The 25,231-nt window shown below is 33.4% G+C and overlaps 1 protein-coding gene across 1 annotated transcript in view; it reads right to left on the bottom strand.

The window, feature by feature from the left end:
* LOC145315559 (uncharacterized) overlaps nt 1-19,988 on the bottom strand; it is a 30,277-nt gene extending 10,289 nt beyond the window's left edge. Inside the window, exons 1-31 of the mRNA XM_080155540.1 lie at nt 19,839-19,988; nt 18,808-18,946; nt 18,087-18,144; nt 17,352-17,396; nt 16,464-16,534; nt 15,982-16,013; nt 15,465-15,528; nt 15,154-15,220; nt 14,575-14,696; nt 13,880-14,009; nt 13,357-13,464; nt 12,750-12,789; nt 12,167-12,228; nt 11,497-11,513; nt 11,290-11,358; nt 8,991-9,028; nt 8,492-8,559; nt 7,904-8,011; nt 7,285-7,339; nt 6,934-7,019; nt 6,439-6,503; nt 5,869-5,966; nt 5,521-5,553; nt 4,976-5,054; nt 4,645-4,686; nt 3,990-4,076; nt 3,424-3,478; nt 1,867-1,920; nt 1,277-1,331; nt 896-966; nt 87-138 (exon numbers count right to left, since the gene is read on the bottom strand). Of these exons, the coding sequence (XP_080011666.1) occupies nt 87-138; nt 896-966; nt 1,277-1,331; nt 1,867-1,920; nt 3,424-3,478; nt 3,990-4,076; nt 4,645-4,686; nt 4,976-5,054; nt 5,521-5,553; nt 5,869-5,966; nt 6,439-6,503; nt 6,934-7,019; nt 7,285-7,339; nt 7,904-8,011; nt 8,492-8,559; nt 8,991-9,028; nt 11,290-11,358; nt 11,497-11,513; nt 12,167-12,228; nt 12,750-12,789; nt 13,357-13,464; nt 13,880-14,009; nt 14,575-14,696; nt 15,154-15,220; nt 15,465-15,528; nt 15,982-16,013; nt 16,464-16,534; nt 17,352-17,396; nt 18,087-18,144; nt 18,808-18,946; nt 19,839-19,896 (2,128 nt within the window). The 5' untranslated portion in view covers nt 19,897-19,988. The remainder of the gene's footprint in view (nt 1-86; nt 139-895; nt 967-1,276; nt 1,332-1,866; nt 1,921-3,423; nt 3,479-3,989; nt 4,077-4,644; nt 4,687-4,975; nt 5,055-5,520; nt 5,554-5,868; nt 5,967-6,438; nt 6,504-6,933; nt 7,020-7,284; nt 7,340-7,903; nt 8,012-8,491; nt 8,560-8,990; nt 9,029-11,289; nt 11,359-11,496; nt 11,514-12,166; nt 12,229-12,749; nt 12,790-13,356; nt 13,465-13,879; nt 14,010-14,574; nt 14,697-15,153; nt 15,221-15,464; nt 15,529-15,981; nt 16,014-16,463; nt 16,535-17,351; nt 17,397-18,086; nt 18,145-18,807; nt 18,947-19,838) is intronic.
* Between the last annotated feature and the right edge of the window lie 5,243 nt (nt 19,989-25,231).

Below are 25,231 nucleotides of genomic sequence, written 5' to 3'. Positions count from 1 at the left end.
AAATCATTCTTGATTTTAGCATCCATGCGTTTTGCTTCGCTACTTATGGATGTTGTCATCCTTGTTTTCTTAATTAACAAAAATACCTTTAGAAATGGGAACAATGACCCCGCTTGTGACTGATTGATTCAGTTGCTCCTGAATTTATTTTATGGTAATTAACAGAAAAAAGTTGGCTACAGGGAGAGAGTTGACAATGGAACCTTTGCCATTTTACTGACAAAGCCCAATCTGTCCTAATTTTGATTTCTGTGACGTCATAAAAATAAGGGATTATCCATCTTCTTTTTAGTGTTTTTTTCCCACTTCTTCTCTCATTTCCCTCATATTTTTGACGTCACAGAAATCAAAAGTAGGACAGATTGGGCTTCGTCATTATACTGTAAGGGATTATAAACACTTTCCTTCTTTCGTCAGCTAAAAATCTTTGGGTACTTAATGTAAAATTGTTAATTAATCCTATCTTGATCAATATTTTCTCCCTAAGAACTAGTGACAGAACGAGTTTGCAAATTGTCAATTGTCTAACCCCCCCCCCCCCCCCCAATCTCTTCACAAAGTACATACATCCATGTGTAGCGTGACAGCCTAACTTAAAGAGTAGCTATGCACCCACTAATAATAATGTTCTTTTATATAATTTGCTTAAATGAGTCATGCCTATTAATTTAATCTATTTTTGTATTTTTCATTCCATCTCCCAAAGTATAAGAAGGGAAGGAGTCATTGTTATCCTGTTTAGCCCATCCTAATTTTGTAAATATTCAAATCATTATCGTTTTGTTTGTGTATTAATAAACTTGTATTTAGAAACTCTGAGTTATAGGGGATTTAAGCTTCTCTATAATTAGAACCTAGAAATCCAAGTAGATATTTAATATGAATATGAATTAACCTGAGTCCTAAGTTGCATGAAGCTTTGTTGAAGGTAGAATATTTGAGTTTTCAGCTTTTGCACCTCAACAACTTTAAAAACAACAAACAATTATTTATTTGATATTATTTCCAGCATAGCTTCGAAACTGATTAATATCCGCTGAACTAAAACAGGTTCTCAGACATACTGAAAAATCATATAAAGCATACAATTACAGACAATTTTCTACGAATATTAAAAAAAACAATAAAATTAAAACCAGTTTTTTGTTTCTATACCTAACCCCAACGTCATAGAGTATATACACTTCCCCTTAATTTAAATTTTGTTGAAAGGGGAGGAGCGGAGTTCAGTGCTCGACAAGGTACTTTGAGGGAAAACGCTAAATTAAAAGTTTACCTAATATCTTGATTTTATCTCTTTCTTCTCCTCTTTGAGATGCTTTGTAAATCTTCTGTATTAAAATAAAATATTTCAGGATAAGTTTCATATACCTGGAAGAGAGGAGATATTTGCCTGTTTATTACTCTAGTCTCCAAAGTTTTATCATAACATTTTCTTATTCGTTGGTTAGAAACTTTAGTTACGTTTATAGAACTTTGATTGGTTGGTGAGTAAATTTGAGTGTCCAAACGTTTTAACCATTAATTGTAAGGTTCAGAAGGAGTAATTTTGTGTGTCATCATTGGGGATGTACATCAATTTATCGACAATTGTCTTATTTTCGTTAGACTCCTGCATATATAAAACGACCCATTTATAAAATTTCTTGGCAAACTACAAAATGACCAAGTTCAAAGCTTTTTAATTACTTCACGAGAGTGAATTGAGAAAATTAGCCTTAAATAATCTAACCCAAGAAATTAGCTTACATACAAGCATTCTGGGAGCTAAGTAATGCTTCCCTGAAATGGACAAAGTGGTAGTTTGTGAGATCTTAACGGACAGACAAAGAAACATGAACATTAATATGTTAATTAAGTTTTCACCTTCTCTGTGTTATCCATGTCTAATTCAAGATTTTCTAACAAGCTTCGCAAATTCTACAACAAAAATATTTATTTACCTCATACTGCATCTGAACCACTAATAAACTTTTTGGAATAAAGCTTAAATTGCTCAGTTTCAAGCAAACCTTTGTACAGTAAAGAATAATAGAAGGGATAACCATATTCATTATAATACATTTAACTTTTTCTTTGTATTTTCGAGCACTTTTTCATTATTTTGTTGTTTCTTTACTTTAAAATAACCTAAATTTTTTTTTCAAAATATATATCTGATTTTACTATAAATATATGAAATATGGTTAATTTTGTGCAGGTTGACAAGGATTAGATGTGATTTAATCGAAATATATTCCTACAAATTGAGCTGTGTGTTTTTCCTTGGATAGTCTCTTTTCAACATCGCTGCCGTGTATTATTCCAGCTTAATTTTGGTAAGGTAAATCTTCGGTACAGACAGACAGACAAATAGACATCCTGTTACTTTATTATAAGGATATGTTCCAATTTCCCATATTTTGGTGAGTAATATAATTTAATTTGTAACTATTAATATCATCATCGACAGTAAAGCTACAATTAACAAGCAGAATCTATTATTAGGTGTACACCACCTTCAAATATAGTATGTTATTACATTATATCCAAAATGGTTATGTAATACTAGAACATCAATAATTATTTCAAATTATATAATAATTTCATTTTTAAAAAGCCACTCTGATAAAAAATTTGTGAAATTTCTTTAAATTTACTGTCAAATCTTTTTTTAAAAAAAACTTTTTATGATTAATGTTTCTATTTTATTTTGCCGTTTACATTCTCAATTTTCATAAGAGATTGTACCAAACAAACCAAATACCACCTAGCAGTAATTTTTTAACTAAAATTTACACAAAACAGAAAAGTTTTTCATTATCAAATTTAACCCTCTCTTAACGAGATTATTCAATAAAAAAATAATCTTTCTAAAAATTGTAAATAAAATTTTTATTTTATTACACATTTTGTAATTAAAAGTAATTTTTTTAGTAACGCATCTACTCTAAATAGATATATATTCGCCCACAAATTATATCCTTATACTAAAGTAACAGGATGTTTGTCTGTTTGTTTGTCTGTGTGTCTGTGTATCTGTGTGTCTGTACCGAAGGATCTCGCTAACCGCTGAACCTATTGGGTTCTCCTTAACAGGGTAGATTCTCATAAGTCCCGGAAAGGTTTATAACTATTTTGGGGGAGGGTACCACCACCCTTCCAAGAGAAATCCCAAAAAACGAAATTTTTTAACGTACTCGATTTTAGAAAGAGAATTCAACGCCAACATAAACGTCAAACGCAAGATAGGCATATTTAAAATATAAAAAAACATTCAAAGTTCCACTAGAGGCCTCTAGGGGCGTAGCCGCTAGTACAGATATAAAGAAATTAAGAATAAATAATTTCATGTGTCTTTCTTGTTTTCGACCCTAAAAGACTTTGTTCGTTTGTCCTACTTTCTAATTTTAGAGCTTTGCTTTTATGGATTATAGATTTTACCTCAATTTTATTTCTATTTTCATTGATATTCTCAACTTCAAGTCTGCTCATATTTCTAAAACAAAGCATAATCCTGAATTAAAAGTAACAGGATGTCTGTATGTCTATATGTCTGTCTGTCTGTATATATTCTAGATCTAGCTGACCGCTCAACATATAGGGTTCTCCTTTACAATGCAGCTTCTCATATGTCATGGGAAGGAAACTAAAATTGAAAATAGGAATTGATTTCCCCTTTAGGGGCCTTTTTTAAAATAGAACTTGAAGTTTTGTTTTTATCACTAAAATTGTTATTTTTTATATTAAGTAAATATAAAAACACAACTTTTCTGATTTTATTTATCTATTTGTTTCAATAATAAATAGATCACCAGTTTCCAATTAAGATGTTAAAAATAAGAGTTTTGAATTTTTTAAAGAGACTGACTTGGAAGTAAAAAATATGTTTTTTTTCGAGTCTCTGTTCATTCCCTTATAGTACAGAGCCCCTAAATGCTGGGGGCCATAGACTCTAATTAGATTTAGAAATAATTATGTAGATATATATTTTTAAATTAAACCATTACCTTTTAAGATGTTCCATATTGACATAGTTATCCTGTGTGTGCTTCTTCAAGTAATCAATATCAGAAAATACTTGATTAACATCATTTCTAGAATTGTAATTATTATTATTGAAGTAAAATAGTTTTTCTCGTATTCATTCGAATCCGGTGGATAAGAACCGGTTCTCATCCATATGAAAAAACTATGTCTAGCATCGTATTATATCCAGCTTTCTACGAATATAGAAATGTACAATCATAAGATTAAAACCAGTTTTTTTAGCCCGTGCCTTCGGCACCTCGGGGCTAAAAAACTGGTTTTAATCTATTAATTGTACATTCTATATCCGCGGAAAGCGGTTTATAATACGATGAAAGAAATAACTATTAAAATTTATTATAAGGTATTTTACTAATATAACTTCGAAACCGATTAATATCTGTTGGATTAGAACCAGTTCTCAGCTAAACTTAAAAATCATATACATATAGTATCCTATTACAGATCATTTTCCAAGCCCCTAAATCTAGAGGCTCTTTATTCAAAGTTCAGTTCAGTATTTATAAAGGTCTTAAGCTTCAGACAATAACCTTGCTGCTTTATATAATAGGATAATAATTAATGATTTGCTAATTGAGACAATCGTCTTTTTAAAAAAAATGAAAGCTAGTTGACCTGACATTCTGCACGCTCTCTGTTAACAGTATCAATTGATTTCTAAAACAGAAAAAATATCAATCCCCAAATTAGTTTTTTGCAAAAAATTGCACAAAAATAATATCTAGATTTGTCAATGGATTTAATATTAGTTGGACCTTACACCAAATTATGAAGTACTCTAATAAAGTGAAACTTTATATGTCTAAAACAGCGATCACTCCCACCCCCTCTCCTCCTACTGGATGAACGAACTGACCACTAAGTGATATCCATGTTAACAACCTAAGTTGACGACAATTTTCCCTCTTTCATAATATCCACGTATATCCTATATCCATTTTTCTACCTGACATAGTTGACCTCTTCTGTCATCGTCTGAAATGACCTTTCCATGTTCTTGAGTTCAGCTCCATATACATTTGAATCTATAACAATTATTACATCTCCATATACATTAGAATCTATAACAATTATCAAACAAGGTTTGAAACACTGCACTGGGGCAATTCTTTATTAGTGTAAATTATATTAATTACACACAAGCAAAGGCTGGGAGGATTACCCATCCCCCCCCCCCACACCACACACAGATCCCCTGGGAATTTTAAGATGTGAAATTAGTTTCCTAAAAGGTACTAGCAGTAGCCAACAGCTGAATAATCAAAAAAGAAATATTTCCTGATCTCAACTGTTTTGTAGTCTTTTTTTTATTTGCCACCAAATGATATTATTTCTAATTTAAATTTACTTGTTTGTTTTCTTTATTTCTAAAAATTACCTTATCCTATTTTTTTCTGTATTGTGAGAAAAAAATACGTCTTAAATATTTATTCTTGACCAACTAATCCTGGCGGCCACAGGAGCATTGCAATATAATGAAAATTAGTTTACCTTGTGTATTTCCAGGATTTTGTCTGTATCCCCCTAAATCAATATAAAAAATATCAACACAAGCATTAACAAAATAAACAAGAGGACAACATCCATAAGTGGCGAAGCACAAAATGTTCAGTAGAAATAAGAAAAGAGAGAATATGTGAGGAATAATAGAAAATCACAAATTTATATATTTATTTTTGTTAGAATGACCGATGGGCATTTAATTGTATGCTGGTTGCTTTTTGGTAAGGGGGGGGGGGGTCTTCACCAAGACAGTAGCTGTCTATCTTAATAGAAAATCAAATTTCCGAAAATCAAAAGGAACAATTCTTGTCCTTCAAAGTATTTTAAAAATAAAACCTGAAATTTCCATTCTCAGCCTTTGAACTTCAGTATCTAGAGTATTTTGAAGATGGTGCAGGTTCAGCACGTCCTTGTCATAGATCTCCTCTATATTTCTAAAATTAAAGTAAAAGAATAGAGGGGACAAAGCTATATGTAACTCTACCCATGGGGTGGAGACCCTGTGTTGACGTTTATTTGGGTCTTTGAATATTATCCAATAGCATCGGAAATATAAAGACAGCAAAGTAGCTACGAATGAGCAGAAAGCAATTTGCTACCACTTGGGTTAGGTAGTTTTCTTGGTTATATATCTAAACTCTTACATTTATTTTTCTAAATTTATGGAGGGCTAAAAAAAAATTAGGAACGTACAAGGGGGAAATTGGGGGGGGGGGAATAAAGGGGGAAATCCCCCCCCCCTCCAATTTTTTTTATGTAAATTTAGTACATTTTATTCCCCCATAACATATTTTACCCCTTTCCCCCGCCACAACCTTCGAGACCACTCCCCCCCTCTCAAAAAAAGTTATGCCTCCCTGTTTACATACTTTTTTTGATGTTTTCATTTGACGTAAGTTACATTACCTATTAGTAATGTTGGTAATTTCTTGAAGCTCAAACACAGTGTCCCACAACCGTTGACGATCATCCTACAATAAATTTGAGAATACAGTTGCTACGGAGCTGTCAATAATACGAGACGATACTAGTTATTTATCGCATCGTATTATGGACAGAAAAATCATGTATAGCATCGTATTAATGCATGGGTCCTCGGTCCGTCGTGGTTAACAAAGCTGATTTTATTTCAAACTTCGTGGAAATTTTATGTAATGCGATGCTATACGTAATTTTCTGAATGGCTAAGAAAAAGTTCAAATTCAACGGATATCAATTGGTTTCGAAGCCATACTGGAAATGTTTTATCATTATGGCTCAGACGCGTTTTAATCGTTAGGATAGGGAGGGGAGATTGCGCCAAATGCCACTGGTATCGTTATCTTAGCCAGCTTCAAGTTTTAATTTATTAGAGTACATGATAATCTCGTGCAACATCCAGGTAATAATAAATCCATTAACCTGTGATTGATGGTGAAAAACATCCCAATCCATAAAATGTTGTTGATATTGTGTTGTTAGACCTCGTATTAACGAGTCAACTCGATCTAACAAAAAACATCAGAATTCCAGTTTAGAATACCATTTTTTTGCTGTGAATTATGGCGAATTAAAGATTAATAAATAATGAATTTAACGATATTTAAAATCTTCGAAAATAATTGTAAAAATCCTTTAAATTTACACTAGATTTAGTTCTACATTGACATCTGAAGAGAGCAAACAATATGTTATGTCTGAATAAATATGTAAAATTTATATTTTGTTTGTGAGTTAACCTCTTGTATAAAAGATATGTATTTCAAGACTCACCAATATCAGAGAGTACTGCTTTGTTAAAGGAATTCGATGTCCCACCGTTATACATCTAAAAAATATCTATTTAGTCTATGCCAGAAAAATTGCTCCCCCCCCCCCCTATGCCTTAAAAAACAAAACAAAATTTGAAAACTATAATTAAAAGTGAAGGGCTGACTCCCCCCCTCCCCGTAATTGCCCCTAGGTCACAGCTGCTAGTATATATAAAAGCTACAGCGACCAACATATTATTTTCAATTCATGGCAGTTTTGTATAGGTCATGTGTAATATAGGCTTTCTAGGTCTATTCTCCATCTTAACGAAACGGTTTTTGCAGAGATCAAAAGGTAAATAATGTACATCTCAAACGATTATACACAAATTTTCTTTTTTGTAGATTACAATTTGCGATTAAAACGTTTGGACGCTCAACTTAATAAACTAACCAATCAGAATTTAAGATTTTCCCAAATTTATTGAGCCAACGAATAAGAAAACGTTATTTAAAAACTTTAGGGACTAGTGAAATAAACAGTCCCCTCCCTCCCTGGGGTTTTCCCTGAAAAGTTATGGTTAAAAACAAATATAAAACTTAAGATGGCACATGGTTTATAAATGATCAATAAATCTTACTGTAAGAAGAGAATTATTTTTTGTCTCCTTGAAATCATCAAACATTTGTCGCAGATTTTCTAGTTCCACTCTGAAATCATCCAGAGCTGTCTCGCTTCTCTCCTTCTCCTAAACAATTTTCCAGTATGGCTTCGAAGCCGATTAATATCCGCTGGATTATAGACGGTTTTAGGCCATACTGAAAAATCATAAATAGCAACAAACCTGACAGGGTCGCCCAGGTGGATAAAAATATTTTATGTAACCAATCAGCTAAAATATCTCATACTGCAACTGCTGCCGCCCAAATTAATATTTAAAGAATTCTAATATAAAATTTAAATATAAATGAGCATTTTCTGAAGAAAAAATATCTACATAAAAAAGAAAGAAAATTACAGCCGATTTTAATTTTTAAGTAAGAAAGAACCTAAAAACAAAGGTTGTTAAATAAAAGAATAAAGGAAGTAAAGTATGATTTTGACTGACGCACAGTCGGAAGTTCCTTATCAAACAGGGTACATGCACAAAATTTTTTAACAGTTTAACATTGTCCATATCATGATAATCATAGATACAATTTTCCTTGTTGAAATTATTAAAATTTACCTGAATTAAGACTTGCTTCAGGTTTTCCAGAATTTTAGATTCATCCATTTTTGTTTTGACTTTGGCTTCTATGAATATAAAATTGTGCAAAAATTCAACCTTGAAGATTTTTAAAGATTTTTTTTATATTTTAAGTATTAACAAGAATGACAACAAACATGAAATGGAAGCTCTGAAGCGGTAGGACAAACGAACTTTAACACTTTGAGAGTGTCATAACTGAATAAACTGAAAATAAATGTATAGTTATCAACAAAACTGTGACTAAATTTGTTGTAAAATAAAGAGTATATTTACATTTTAGGACTTAATTATATGACGCTTTGCATATAACATTGTACCTTGTTGTTATAGAAATCAGTAAAGCCAAAAAACAGATGAACTGGATAATTATATCATAAAAATCAATAGGACTATTCTAATTAAAATCTTTAATTAAACAAAAAAGCTAATTGCTCCGGACTAACGGACCAACTCTACTGATATAAAATATATATACCTGTTGATTTATTTTCAACTTTGAGTTCGTCATTGCTCCTAATTATAAAATAATTCAATATGTTGAAATTTTATTTTTGCTGAATTCTGTATTGAAAGTTGTACAATTTCCTATTAATCTGTTTGTTTAAATTCTTGTAAGTCATTGTTTATAACAAATCAAGTCAACCAGTGTCGTGCACAGAATTTGCCTGGGGGTTGCGCAAAGTACACCCAAATTTTTTTACAATAATTTATGATTTTTGAATTTTACCTTGAACTAAATATAGAATGAGTTTTAGGTTAGGTTGGAACCATTTTGGCAGGATGGTTGATATTATGCACGCTTAAAATTTTAAGCATCCCCCAAATATTTGGATCAATTGATATGGATATATTCGAAGGGTCATAAATTTTGCTTGCAAATAGTGACATCATTTATTGGTTAGTTCGTTCATCCAATTGAAGTGGAGGGGATGGAGTAAAGAAGGTGGATGGGAAGTATCTTGATTTTAGCCAGGTGTGAGAATCACTTTATCAGATTACATGAAAATCCAACTTTCAACTAATAATATATAGATGTAACCTGTCGTAACCTGTCTGTATCAAGTATATAAAGAGCCATTTGAGTAGAGCCAACTTGATTGCTGGCATAACACACGTACCTGTCTGTATCAAGAATGTCTATAGCCATTTGAGTAGAGCCAACTTGATTCCTGGCATAACACATATACCTGTCTGTATCAAGGATATCTATAGCCATTTGAGTAGAGCCAACTTGATTCCTGGCATAACACATATACCTGTCTGTATCAAGGATATCAATAGTCATTTGAGTAGAGCCAACTTAATTCCTGGCATAACACATATATCTGTCTGTATCAAGGATATCAAAAGCCATTTGAGTAGAGCCAACTTGATTCCTGGCATAACACATATACCTGTCTGTATCAAGGATATCAATAGCCATTTGAGTAGAGCCAACTTGATTCTTGGCATAACACACATACCTGTCTGTATCAAGGATATCAAAAGCCATTTGAGTAGAGCCAACTTGATTCCTGGCATAACACATATACCTGTCTGTATCAAGGATATCAATAGCCATTTGAGTAGAGCCAACTTGATTCTTGGCATAACACATATACCTGTCTGTATCAAGGATATCAAAAGCCATTTGAGTAGAGCCAACTTGATTCCTGGCATAACACATATACCTGTCTGTATCAAGAATGTCTATAGCCATTTGAGTAGAGCCAACTTGATTCCTGGCATAACACATATACCTGTCTGTATCAAGGATGTCTTTAGCCATTTGAGTAGAGCCAACTTGATTCCTGGCATAACACATATACCTGTCTGTATTAAGGATGTCTATAGCCATTTGAGTAGAGCCAACTTGATTCCTGGCATAACACATATACCTGTCTGTATTAAGGATGTCTATAGCCATTTGAGTAGAGCCAACTTGATTCCTGGCATAACACATATACCTGTCTGTATCAAGGATATCAATAGTCATTTGAGTAGAGCCAACTTGATTCCTGGCATAACACATATACCTGTCTGTATCAAGGATGTCTATAGCCATTTGAGTAGAGCCAACTTGATTCCTGGCATAACACATATACCTGTCTGTATCAAGGATGTCTATAGCCATTTGAGTAGAGCCAACTTGATTCCTGGCATAACACATATACCTGTCTGTATCAGGGATGTCTATACCCATTTGAGTAGAGCCAACTTGATTCCTGGCATAACACATATACCTGTCTGTATCAGGGATGTCTATACCCATTTGAGTAGAGCCAACTTGATTCCTGGCATAACACATATACCTGTCTGTGTCAAGGATATCAATAGCCATTTGAGTAGAGCCAACTTGATTCCTGGCATAACACATATACCTGTCTGTATCAAGGATATCTATAGCCATTTGAGTAGAGCCAACTTGATTCCTGGCATAACACATATACCTGTCTGTATCAAGGATATCAATAGCCATTTGAGTAGAGCCAACTTGATTCCTGGCATAACACATATACCTGTCTGTATCAGGGATGTCTATACCCATTTGAGTAGAGCCAACTTGATTCCTGGCATAACACATATACCTGTCTGTATCAGGGATGTCTATACCCATTTGAGTAGAGCCAACTTGATTCCTGGCATAACACATATACCTGTCTGTGTCAAGGATATCAATAGCCATTTGAGTAGAGCCAACTTGATTCCTGGCATAACACATATACCTGTCTGTATCAAGGATATCTATAGCCATTTGAGTAGAGCCAACTTGATTCCTGGCATAACACATATACCTGTCTGTATCAAGGATATCAATAGCCATTTGAGTAGAGCCAACTTGATTCCTGGCATAACACATATACCTGTCTGTATCAAGGATATCAATAGCCATTTGATTAGAGCCAACTTGATTTCTGGCATAACACATATACCTGTCTGTATCAAGGATATCTATAGCCATTTGAGTAGAGCCAACTTGATTCCTGGCGTAACACATATACCGCCCTGCATCACTAGACTAAATAATTAGGAATTATTAGGAACCTCTTCATAGTACCTACACAAAATGACGTCATACAAGACAAATTACCTATAACAGGCCAATAAACAGGCTATATTACCAATGCAATGGTAGATCAGTATAAATTTTAATTAACCAATTGTAGGCCAGTATGAAGTCATTTTTTATAGGCACTATTAAAAGCTTCATTGTAAGTCACTGATGGCTCAGTGCTTTTTTGAGAAGCTTTAAAATTTCGGATGTGTCTATTATCTAAACTAAATATAACTTATGCTTTAATACTTTTTTAAAGAATAATATTTAGTGGTCATGAAAAAAAGGGAAGTAAAAGAAGAAGTTTTTGTAGCATGAACGACATATAAATACTCTTTACTAAGTGGCATTTTAACCAAAAAGCAACCTATCACTGTTTTAAATAGCAGCTAGAAAATCACATCTACCCCATAACTGAACATACAGACAGACAAAATAAATCATAGAGTAGCTAATGAAAAGTTAATATAAGGAAGTTTATATTGGCTATAAAAATGACGTCATACAGTATACATTTTACCATTGGTCACTTAAATGTATACTGGCCTATCATTGGTCATTATATTGTATGACGTCATTATTATAGGCACAATAAGCTGCTTTAGAAATAATAAAACCTGAACATTTTGCACAGTTAATATATTCTTGGTTCCAGCTGATTCTATCAACAGTCTTTTATCTTGAACAAACAAATTATTACATGCAAAACCTTTCTCTAACTGGGAATAGCCTCGGATAACCTTGAGGACGGGACACAACACGAGATCTTATTTAAGTGTAACTCTGAACTAAACCTTGCTTAATGCTGTCGCGCAACTGACCTAGCAGTATTAGGAACCACTTTTAACGTCTTTAGTAATGGGTGTTAGGTCGAGATTCGAACCTATCACCGACGGGAATTGTATGTAAAATTACGAAAGCAAAATAATTTCGGCCCACCAGATAAAAATCTGTTACCCTCTATCAAACATTTCAAAATCATTTTATTTCTACATTTTAAAGAACACAGTAAAAGTGTCTGACTGAATATGACGTAACAAAAAAAAATAGCCAATGAGAGGCCACTATAAATTTTACCATTGGTCAATAATGGCCTCTCATTGGCTAATTTTTTTTGTTACGTCATAATCAGTCAGACACTATTACTGTGTTCCATTTTAAACCAATTGTACAATAACTGAAATAGAATCGAAAATATACCTTTTTCATCAATACTTTCTCCATCCTTGTACCAAATGACCTTAAAGTAATAAACATTGGTACATTTTTTTTATAATCTTAAAAAAATGAAAAAAAGGTAAAAAATTAAGTATAAAAAAAATAATATTTAAATAGGTATCAAAAGCATTTTCTTTTGCTAAGGTCAGGTTATTTTTAATTGTGTACTGGATAGCCCCGCTGGGTTAGGGATCTCTAAAGGGACAGGGAAAAGGACACCCCTACCCTATTTTCGTTTTATTTTGTAAATAAAAGGGGAAGTTTATTGCTCGATAAGAACTTTGATGGGAAGCACCAAAACATAATCTACGAACACATAAGATTTTTAACAAAAGATTGTCAGGGATGGAGAAGACTTTGGGTTGTTTATTACTCTAGTCCCCAAAGTTTTGTTTCTTTTTCGTTTTGTTTCTTTTTCGTTATATTAACAACTGTGGGGACTTTTTTTTGAATTTTGATTGGTTGATTTATTAAGTTGAGCGTGCAAACATTTCAACCACTAATTGTAATCTAGCGAATTGATAATGACGAATAATGTATATCAATTTATCGGCTATTGCCTTATCCCTTTAGATCCCTGAGATAATACCTTTGGTTTCGGATCTGCCAGAACAGCGCAGGATATGAGCAGATCCAGTCCATGTCCAGAATTTGCTGTGGATTTCTCCAGAGAAATTATTTCTGGAGGACTGTGTACCTGGAATTTATCATATGCAGGGATATCCCTGATCATATGGAAAACAGAAGCATGTAGCATCCTTGGGAAGCCTAACACATTTGAGAAACATATCTAAGTGGACAAATAGACTGTAAAACTATGAAAACAACATCCATAAGTAGCTCTGCTAAGCACTTAAAATTCATGGAAGGACAAACAGACAATATGAATTATAGAGAAAATGTTTAGTTGAAAAATACAATAATTCATAGAAATCACGAAACCTTTCTAAAAACTTTAAAAAACATATTCTAAAAATAATTTTATGCCTGACCGACGGACTAACGCTCAAAGTAAATTATACACCTAATGCTCTTTGGTAATCTTGACTAAAAATAGTGAATTATAGAGTAGCTTTGCCAATAAAAACTTTTATCCCTAAAGTTTCTATTACCTGCAAATGTATAGACGCAGCCACAATATTTCCTTCTTTGTCTTGGATTTTACAGTAGTAAAATCCGCCATCTTGGATTGTCACATTTTCAAGCACAATTCTATCCCCGATGTAAGTGTATTCTCCATTTCTAAACAAAATTGGTGCTTTCCCTCATAGTGCCAAGCGAGAATTTCTCCCCCCCCCCCTCCTTGTTTTAAAAAAAAAACAAATATAAAGTTGGGGGGGGGGGGGCGCTTTGTGCGAGGCCTATACATATGTGGTGCCCTACACTAAGCGGCTACCCACCTTGAACCTAATATAACCTTACCTAAAGTAAAACACTATCACAACCCCCCCACCCACCTTTTATTTTCAATTCATTGCAAATTATGGGGGGGGGGGGGGGGGATTATGTGCTCGATGAAGCACTTTGAGGGAAACTGCTACAAAATTAAATCAGGAAGCACAAAAAAACTTCTTTCTGTGATTTTAAAAAAAATTATGTATATCCTTAATAATGAAACACATAATTATCCCTTCCATAGATTACAATTAGTGGTCGAAACGTTTTGACATTCAACTTGATGAACCAACCAATCAAAATTCACAAACGTCCCAAAAGTTGTTAAGCCAAACAAAAATAAAACGTTATTAAAATACTTTAGGGACTAGTGTAATAAACATCTCATTGTCCTCTTCTTTCTCTGATTTACCTGAACTTGTTATTATCTCTACTCCAGGTGATGTTCTGACCTACAGTGGTGGATGTGGAAGAACAGCCAAAATCAGCTGATTGGTCTGATACCACTGTTAACACACCATTTCTCGGATCAGGCTAAACAATTTCAGTGTCTCAATTAACAAACACACAACACAGTTTTTTGGAAGTTTTTGAAAAACTTTAATATACTTCAAAGTCTATGAGCGACTACAGCCTTAGAGGCCTCTAGGGACACGTAAAATTTTTTTTTTTTTCAATCTATGTTAAAATCATCCATTTACCAAAAATAATTTTTTCTCCGCTAAAGTTTTAGTTGTGTTTTTAGCTAATGCCAAAAATATCCGCAGGGTGGCCTTTTTTTTATTTTTGCCTCTAGAGGCATAGCAGCTAGTATATTTATAAGCTAGAATGGCTCGATTTACGAAGGAATGAGAAACTGATAAATGATTTAGGATACATACAAATATATTTATTGATTTAAAAGGACCTTTCAAATTATTATGCTGCGAAATTTCTTTAACTTTTTTAAATTTTGCATGTAGAATAAAAAATATATTTAATTTATACTCACAATAATCTTGATTCCCTTGGATACTGTTAGCTTGTGCTTTACTGATAAACTTTCTTTTACCATAATTCTAGAAAAAATAGACTTTAATATTGGGGATGTTAAATAATTATCAAAATCTATCCAATTTTTTATTTCATCGATTACAGCTTAAAATATCTTAGTTTAAATTGAAAACACACTCAATCCCCTTAGAATTCACATGACAATACTCGTACGACGCCAGCTCATATTTTTTGATTATGATTCTGTTTTGTGCTCGCAGCGCTACTTATTGACGTTATCGTCCTTGTAATAATAAACATTAAACATACTTGCACTCATATGTTCCAGAATCTCCTACAGTAGCATCTTTTAACATCAGGCTTGAGTTGTTATCTAAATAAAAGATTAAAAGATTTTTTTTCCAATTTCAATTCAATTATAATATAAAAATGTTTTTGTTTGTCTGTCCTATAAGTGCTCCTGACCATTCAACCGATGCAGTAGAATTCTACAATATAGGTCATGGGATGATTTAAGACTATGGCGTGGCCCCTTGTTGCAATAGGCTCAAAACTGTTATAGTAATATATAAATAAATAGTTATTAAAAAAAAAAAGAAGTTAAACAGTTTGTACACTACTAGTTTGGAACAAAATAAATGAAATTCAATAAAAGTAACAAAAGTTTTTGAGCCAATAAATAAGATAAGGCAGTGATATAATTGTGGGTACTATTGTACTTTACAGTACAAATTACCCTCCATGGATCTCCAAGCTTTTTTTTTTTGGGGGGGGAGGGCTAATCACACTCTTACGCCCCTTCCCCCTTCCTGTTGAATTTACTTACCCGAGAGTTCAAAGCGACTGTCTTCACTCAATCTATAAAAAGAAATATAAACAGTTTTGATTTTTTAAAATTTGAATCTTCCCTACACATTAATTAGTCTGTCCGTTTTCGAAAAGATAATTTTAGGAGAGAAATAGTAGCTATATTAAAAGATAGATGTTTTATATTTTTGTATACTAATTGAATGGATATAGTATACGTGGATATATTGACTAGCGAAAATTTGTCGTCAATTTAGTTTACATCAATGGTCCTCATTTATTGGTCAGTTCGTTCATGCAGTAGGAGGGAAGGTGAACAGGTAAAGGAAGTGGGACGTTATTTTCGCCAGCTGTGCGAGTAGCACTTTTTTAGAATACATGATAATCTGGTGTAAGATCTAAGTAATAACATTTTGATTGTTGTTTGATATTGCTGGGCTTCGCTACTTATTAACCTTTGGTTGTCCTTGTATGCGAGTCACCGTTAAAAACTGCACCCACCTTATTGCTCCCGTGAAAAGCATAATGTCGTCTTTCAGCCACATACGTACAAATTTGTCTGCTTCATCCGCCTAAAAAAATAAAGAACCAAAAAAGATTGATTCAAGGGTGTGAAAAAAATGCGAACTTTTTAAAAAATTAAAATTGCGCGGCTGGTGTTAATAGTAGAAAATGTAGCGCAAACCGTTAGAACCGCTATGAACTCGCTTATTTTTTGAAATATAGAAATGATTAAGGCGCTACTTATAGTTTAGGAGCGACGTGTTAAAATGTCCCAACTGACTTACAACTTGACTTGCGAGTAAATGATTTTTCTACTAATAACACAAGCCGCGCAATTTTAATTTTAAATTAAGCAGCCAATAGTGGTGGAGTAATGCGATTTCGTTAATGGATAAAGGAAATACGTGTATATTATGCCAGTGGAAATTTTGTCGCTAATTTAGCTTGCTAATATGGGCCTCATTTATTGATAAGTTTGTTCATTAAGTAGGTGGGGAGGGTTTCGTTTTTTTAGCCAGTTGCGAGTATTACTTTATCAGAGTGCATAAAAATCTGGTGTAACATTCAAGTAATAATATATCTATTATTAGCGGCTTCTCCCCTTTTTATAGGGGTGATTTCTCTTGGGAGGGTGGTGGTACCCTCCCCTAAAATAGTTATAAACCTTCCTAGGACCTATTAGAAACTTCCCTGTAAAGTAGAACCTTATAGGTTCAGCGGTTAGCGAGAACTTTCGGTACAAACATACAAACACAGAGACAAACAGATATCCTGTTACTTTATTATAAGGACTGTTTTTACTCTCAAGTTAGGCTATGTCCGTACATCCACATTCCCCAAAAAAACGATCTTTAGACATAATCATTCTGTATTTGTATATTTTACCTTACAAGGTAATTCAACAGTATCTCCAGGATTTATATCAAACTCCTAAAAAACCATTTATTTAATAATTCATTTTCTTTATTGATTTTGGATGTGGTTTAAAAATATAAAATTTATGCTTTCTTAGGATGTTTAAAAATATAATAGATACTTGGATTACTGGATCGTTGGTAAAATCCTTCCTCATTTTAATATCTATATTTTAATTGTAGATGCGCCCCTAAATTAAGTGACTCTGAATATAAAGCAGTAAGACGTGTGCAGAAAAATACCCTAAACCCTACCTAGGCTTAAATATTAAAATAAATACCCTTAACCCAACCTAGGACCTATTTGAAGATTTTTTTAAAAATGTGAACTTAATTAGTTCATTAGTTATTTAAGTCATCGGCTTCACACAAAAAAACTTAATTTCTTATATGATAAGTTAGACATAAGATAGTTAAAATGGTCCTAGGACAAACGCAGGAGTACCAAACGACGTCGGAGTGGACAGATGTCGGAGTAGAAACTTAACCTAACCTAAACTATTATAGGTTTTTAAATGCCTAACCCCTGCGGGGGGCTTATTTTTATATTCATATCTTAACCTAACCTAACATTTATAAAAATACTTAATTAAATTAATATTTTGACACTCCTGTGTTTGTCCACTCCGACGTTTGGGACTACTCCTACGTTTGTCCTGGAACCTGGAACTGGAACAGATGAAATCTAACCATTTATTGTATTTACCTGGGGTTTTGATAAAATTTCAGGTAAATATTCCAGAACTGTATCCTCTACATAATACCTATGTATGTTAAAAATAATTAATTGTAATTTATTGCATCGTATTATAGGACAATTGTCTGTGTTACGTTGCTATACATATTTTTTTTATTATGGCCAAGAAACGGTTCTAATCCAGCGGATATGAACCTAGTAAAAGTGTCTGACTCTGATTATGACGTAAAAAATTAGCCAATGAGAGGCCACTATAAATTGCAATGGTCAATTACAGTGTATACTGGCCTCTCATTGGCTAATTTTCTTTTACGTCATAATCAGAGTCAGACACTTTTACTAGGTTCAGCGGATGTGAACCAGTTTCGAAGCCATAATAGAAATAGTTTTTATAAGCGCAGATGCTCTTCAACTAGGGTATGATCTCATCAACAGCTAGATTCAACGTTTCAAAATATAAGCCGTATTATTATTGGACCAGGGCCTTAGGGACTTCCAAGGGTTAAGGGACCTAACCTTCAGCAAATTTTTGGATATTACCTCCCCCAAAAACTTTAATTGAAATCCTTCCCTTAACCCCCCCCTAAAAAAACAATTTGCAGGTCAGGTTGAAAACTATAGGTAAGGCGAAAGGGTGAACTCCCCCCCCCCAGCAACCCCCCCCCCAAAAAAAAAACCTGCATGCAACCCAAATGCGAAACAACTAGTAAATAAAAATTATGATTCCTACCTAACATTATCATTAAAAGAGTCATAATATTCTGATGATGATTCATATCTGTTATCCGTATCATATTCATACTCGTACTCGTCACCCCCGGGACCATCACCAGAACCAGATCCAGAGTAGTCATACTCATAATCCTCGTCTAAGTAATAAATGTGTAAGTATATATATTCAATCCAGACAACTACCTGGCCTAAGTGGTGGGGAACTTTTTCGTCTGGTAGCAAAATGCTTTCTGTTATTTTGAAGCTATGAGCTGATTTCAAATACCTAATTGAAGTCGGCACATGGCCCCAAGAGGTAATTCAAAAAAAAATAAGTATCTCTGGTGCTGCCACCATTAATTTCAAATTATTTTTTTTTAAACTGAGGTTTTTTTGTGATTGGGTGGGGGTGTCCCACCCGCCAAGAAAATAGCCTAAAACCACCACAGGACCAGTAGGTATATTCCCTGAAGAGTAGAATCCGATCAGTTCAGTGGTTACCGAGATCTTAAGGTACAGACGGACATACATCATATTACTTTGTATTATAGACTAGCGGCTTCGCCCCTAGCCTCTAGGGGCTTTGCCCCAAGAGATAATTGAAAAAAAAATAAAGTACTACTGGTGCTACTCATAGTCTAATGTGTTCTTAAGAAAGTTACTACTGGTGCTGCTCATAGTCTAATGTGTTCTCAAGAAAAAATTTTTTTTTTGGGGGGGGAATTTTCATTTTTGGGGGGTTGGGGGTGTCCTACCCCCCAAGAAAATAGCTTAAAACCACCACAGGACCAGTAGGTATATTCCCTGAAGAGAAGAATCCGATCGGTTCAGTTGTTACCGAGATCTTAAGGGACGGACGGACGGACGGACAGACAGACAGACGGACGGACGGACAGACAGACAGACAGACAGACAGACAGACATCGTTCTACTTCGTATTATAGATATAAGTGGATTATCAAATAAAGGTAAAGGCGAAGCTCTATGAACAATTCTGTTAAGTAGGAAATTAAATTCAAGATTACAGAGTAAGAAATATTTAAACTTTACCTGGGAGGGTGGAGACAACAGCAAACACAATGAGCAGAAAAAAATTGGTGGTCAACATTTTAAAATAATTGTTTAACTTTTTGATGTTGTATTTTAGTAATGTTTTATTTTATCCATTTTCATTTGATTCCAGTATTTGAATCAGCATATTTTTCTGAAAAAGATTTAAGCGATTTTTTATATAACAAAGATAACAACATCCACAAAAGCAAAGCAGTAAAATCAGTAGGAAGGACAAACAAACAATAACTCTTAAATACTGTCAGAATTTAAGCAGAACATTATTTTGTAAGTCTAAATAAAATTGTAAATATTTTTTTTGCAAAATTGCTTAACCTAACTTTTATATTAATCATTATGCAAAGTTTTAAATCGATAGGACAACTCTAACATATCTAAATAAACGAAATGAGCAAACCGTTATGGACTGACCAATCCTTCAATAGAAAAGCGTCGCTTATAAGAAGTTTACAAATAAATTAGAAATATTAACTCAGCTGCCGTATTCATCAGCACGGCGTCACAGTCATCCGTGCGGCTCAAAATGCCACCAAAAAACTTAATCAGCAGATCATTGCTCGGCAGCCGCTCGGCAGCCGCCTGTAAGCTTCAGATAAATCAACCTTTTTACAATTTAAAAAATCAGCTAGAAATCTAAACCAGGCCCAAATATGGCAATCCCTCTCCCTCAAAAAAAGATTAAATGTCCAAATGGGTTTAAATTTGAAGCATTGTCGCGGCTGACGCACGGCTGCCAAGCCCTGCGTATTCGACATAAGTCCCCCTCTCAGCCAAACTCAGACTAAGCCACCCTCAGCTTTCAACATATTTAGTCGCAGAAACGATTGATTTATTCATTTTTTACAAAAAAGTTATACAAACGTTATGCATATGTTGATTTTATTTGACTATTTTCATACACTTTTTCATTATTTCTTTGTCATAACAAGGATTAAAACATCAATAAATGCTATGCATATATATTTATTTACAGATATTTTTCTGACAAAAAAAAGTTATGTGCTTATTTTTAATTTTTAAAATATAATCACCAACCAATATCAAATATTTAAATTCAATAAATTAATTTTAAATTTTCAGAATGGCAAAGAAAATTTTCAAGATTTTCTAGAATGGAAACCGATTAATAATTGCTAGATTACAACAGGTTCTTAGCCATATTGAAAAATCATGTATAAAATTGTATTACAGATATTTTCGGCCTCTCGGGGCTAAAAAAAACAGGTTTTTTTAATTTTTCATTTTTATATCTGCGGAAAGCTGTATATTAAACGATGCGATAGATAACAATAAACGATGTATTCAAATAAGACATATCAACATTTTGCCGGAGAACGTTGAACTGATTTATTTTCTCTTACTCAATGAAAACAAATTTTTATTAAAGGGACACTCTCTGTTGCTTTTTCTTTTACTAGCGGTTTCGCCCCTAGCCTCTAGGGGCTTTGCCCCAAGAGGTTTTATCAAACTAATTTTTGTGTTTTAGATTAAAAAAAAAAAAAAAAATTTGGGGGGGTATTTTTCATTTTTATGGGGGGGTTAGGGGTGTCCCACCCCCCAAGAAAATAGTTAAAAACCTTCCCAGGACCTATGAGAAGCTACCCTGTAAAGGAGAACCCGATCGGTTTAGCGGTTAGCGAGATCCTTCGCTACAAACAAACAGACAGACAGACAAACATTGTTCTACTTTGTATTATAGATTTTTGACAGGAAAGCTAACCTATAGATGAGGGTTGTTTCTTAAATCAGTTTTAGTTATGCATATTTATCATGAAACTAGAATATCACTCTCAAAAAAAAGGAAGAAAGGGCAATTAAGAAATGGATAGCCAAGGAGAAGAATAGTTATTTATCAAATCGCATTATAGACAGCTTTAAAATGAAAAATTATAAGATTAAGACTATTTTTGCTATACATGAATTTTCAGTATGGATGAGAAACAGTTCTAATCCAGCGGATATTAATGGGTGTCAAAGCCATACTGGAAAAGACATCTTCTTTGGTTTTGATAAACATGTGTTTGTGCTAAAGAAGTAGGAAGACAAATGGTCTAAAAAAATTAGCCATGTAACGTCATAAAAACGAGGAATTATCCATCTCTTTTTTTAGAGGTTTTCTTTCCCACTTCTCCTCTGATCTCCCTCATTTTTTTGACGTCACATGGTTGATTTTTGAGACACTTTGTCCCCCTACGCCAAGAAATGTGAGACTTATAGAATAGCCTTTTGGCAAAACATTCTACTCTATGTTTGAAATGAGATTTATTCAAATATTTTTATCTGATAAGAGTGTCCTTTTAAAGATCCCCTCATAAATATAATTTCTTTTTCAATTCTCTGAGAGTTGCATCTGAGTGTTCCGCCATTACAACATAATTTTTAAAGATAATTCTCTGTTAAATTTTGTGTTGTTATCGTATCAACACAGAACTTTAGTTGTAAGTAAAAAAAACATGAAGTCAACATTTAACAAATTTTATAACAATTAAGCCGTCTAATAAAACGGTTAAAGAGGTAGAGTACAATCATAGACGTCCAAGGGGGGGGGGGTAAAGTGGGGGTTACCCCTCCCCCAAACGAGTTTTTTTTATTTAACCCCCCCCCCCCCCCCCACCCCATTTAAATCTTTTTTTTTTTGGGGGGGGGGGGTAAATACAAAAAAAATTGCGGCACGCTTCGAGCGCCATTTTACTCCCCAAAAAAACGAATTACTTCCCCCTTACAAAAATTTTACCCCCCCCCCAAAAAAAAAAAAAGCTTGGACGCCCGTGACAATTGGTTTCAATTAATCTTCGTGAAATGTCAAACACTTTCTAGGACCTATTTTTGGACAACTTCTGAGAGTCACTATCCGCACGGGGTTCTATCCCTGTAGGGCTATTCTTTCCTATACATAACCTTACCTTACCTAGCCCAATGTATATTATCAATAATTTCTTTTTTTTGTGGTCCATATTCAAAACGAGGGAAACAGTCTAAAAGTATTTTTTATTTCAAAATAAAAAAGGGTTTATTTGCGAATCCTATGGCACATTTGCATCTGTCATTTGAATGAGGGAGGGATGGGGTGGGGGTCATTTTCAAATTGGGAAATGGGGAAGATCAAAATTATTAAAATGGGGTAAAGCCAAAGGGTTGAAATTAAGCAAATCTAAAGAAATTCGTTCCAGAAGATAAATGTGTTTCATACCAGTGAGGGAGGGCACATTGGAATTTTTATTATACTGGTCCCCAAAGTTTTAAAGTAACGTTTTTTCTTTGGGTAGTAACTTTGGGGACTTTTATTGAATTTTGATGAGATAGTTCTAGTCTAGTGTCCAAACGTTTCAACCACTAAATGTAACCTTCAGAAGGGGTAAATTTCCTTATCATCATTAGGGATGTACATTGTACATTAATTTATCAGCCATTGTCTTATCCATTAAAATCCCTGGTTTCATATTTTACAATTACATAAACAGCAAATAAACAAACAACCCCTCACCAATTGATTGTAGAAAAGGCATATTAATAAATTTTACTAAAATTTTGATGATTTTTAAAAAAGAAGCTTTTCTATAATTATGGTCGGTCAGTCCGTCAGTCCTTAACTGATAGCTTTTTTCGTTAATTTAGGCATGTTAGATTTGTACTATCGATTGCAAACTTTGTATGGCGATTCCTGTAGTATTTCGTTTGTCATTCAATTCCAGAGCTTCGCTTTTATGGATGTTGTCATCCTTGTTTACATGTATTTTGGATTGTAATTATTGAAGAAGACACAAACAATTTGGCTTTATAATGGCTTGAAACTTCAAAATGCAAAATGCGTAGCAACAGAGCATTGTTAGTTTTATTAACACACTCTAAAGTGGCTGACATTTGATTATTTGACGCGCTGTCAGTTTGATTCTTTGATTTCTAACTTCCCTGTTTTCCTCTATTTCAAACCAGGATTGGAAGGGATATTAGTCTGTTTATTACACAAGTTCCCAAACTGCAAAGTTTTATAATAATATTTCTCGTATTCATTCGAATCCGGTGGATAGGAACCGGTTCTCATCCATACGAAAAAAAAACCATGTCTAGCATCGTATTATATCCAGTCTTCTACGAATATAAAAATGTACAATCATAAGATTAAAACTATTTTTTTTAGCCCGTACCTTCGGCACCTCGGGGCTAAAAAAACTGGCCTAAATCTTATAATTGTACATGTTATATCCGCAGAAAGTTGTTTATAATACGATGCGAGAAATAAATCTTTTGAACTCTTATTAAACTTTGATTGGTTTCAGTAAGTTGAGTGTCCAAACGTTTCAACCACTAATTGTAATCTACAGTAGGTGTAATTTTGTGTATCATAGTTGTGGATATAGATAAAAGGTCATTGTCTTAACCCCTTCGATCTCTGAAATCTTACCCCCTGACCCAATATAATTCTTACTTAAATTTAGATCAACCCAATAAAGGTACAAGATGTATTTTGCTAGAGTTATGAAGACATGTTTATTAAATGTTGTATATCACTTGTTACGTGTTCTTAAAAGCTTATTTCGTAAATTTTGAAATTGTATTTTTCTGTGTTTAAAAATTATTTCATGCATATAAATCCTTATATAAAAGCAACCTGATCTCTTTGTGTGTGTGTATCATAAAATTTAAACGAACCTTTACATAAAAGTTGAAATCGAGCCAAACATGATAATAATTTGCCCAAAATTAAGACGCCTTGATCAGGTGATCTAAAAATCAAGTAAGTACGACAATATAGTCTTTTCGTCTATCAAATAGCATAAAATCCAATAATATCAAATGCAGTTTATTAATGTAATAACTTTATTGTTTCCTACTCACGTCTTATAATTCATAACTCACACGTCAAAAATTTTTCATTCTCAATTGAAGCAAATTTAGCAGCGTCGTAGAGATTGAAACAAGGACAACGATATCCAATGTTAATTTATGTTTACACAGGATAAAAAGATTATCACGAAACCTTCATATAATTATGTCTTCTAACAGACAAATCAACGGACCAAGTAAATATACTAGTTGCTAATAGGTAAAGGAATCTTCATTAACAATTTGAGCAGTCTATATAAAATGGAAAGTAAAAAAATCAAATTTACCCCAAGACAGGCAGAAATTCGGACGGTCAATTCAGTTATATAGTAGCTTCGTTGCAAAAAAAAAGTTATAGGTCAGACCCAGAGTAGCCACATAACTAAAAGCATTATCATTTGAATTTGTAATTTTAAAATATATATTGTACTTATCAGGAGACGGCCACATTAAGCCGCAAGGAAATTGCCTTTTTTGATTTTTAGAGTAATCTTGTATCTAAACCTGTTCATAATGTTTTAAGTAGCATCCATTGAGTAGCAAAAAAG

Source organism: Acartia tonsa, chromosome 4 (assembly GCF_053477335.1).
Source record: "Acartia tonsa isolate MP-2025a chromosome 4, ASM5347733v1, whole genome shotgun sequence".
NCBI classification, from domain to species: domain Eukaryota; kingdom Metazoa; phylum Arthropoda; class Copepoda; order Calanoida; family Acartiidae; genus Acartia; species Acartia tonsa.
The sequence above is the reverse complement of the archived record's forward strand: the minus strand, read 5'-3'. Positions and strand labels throughout refer to the sequence as shown.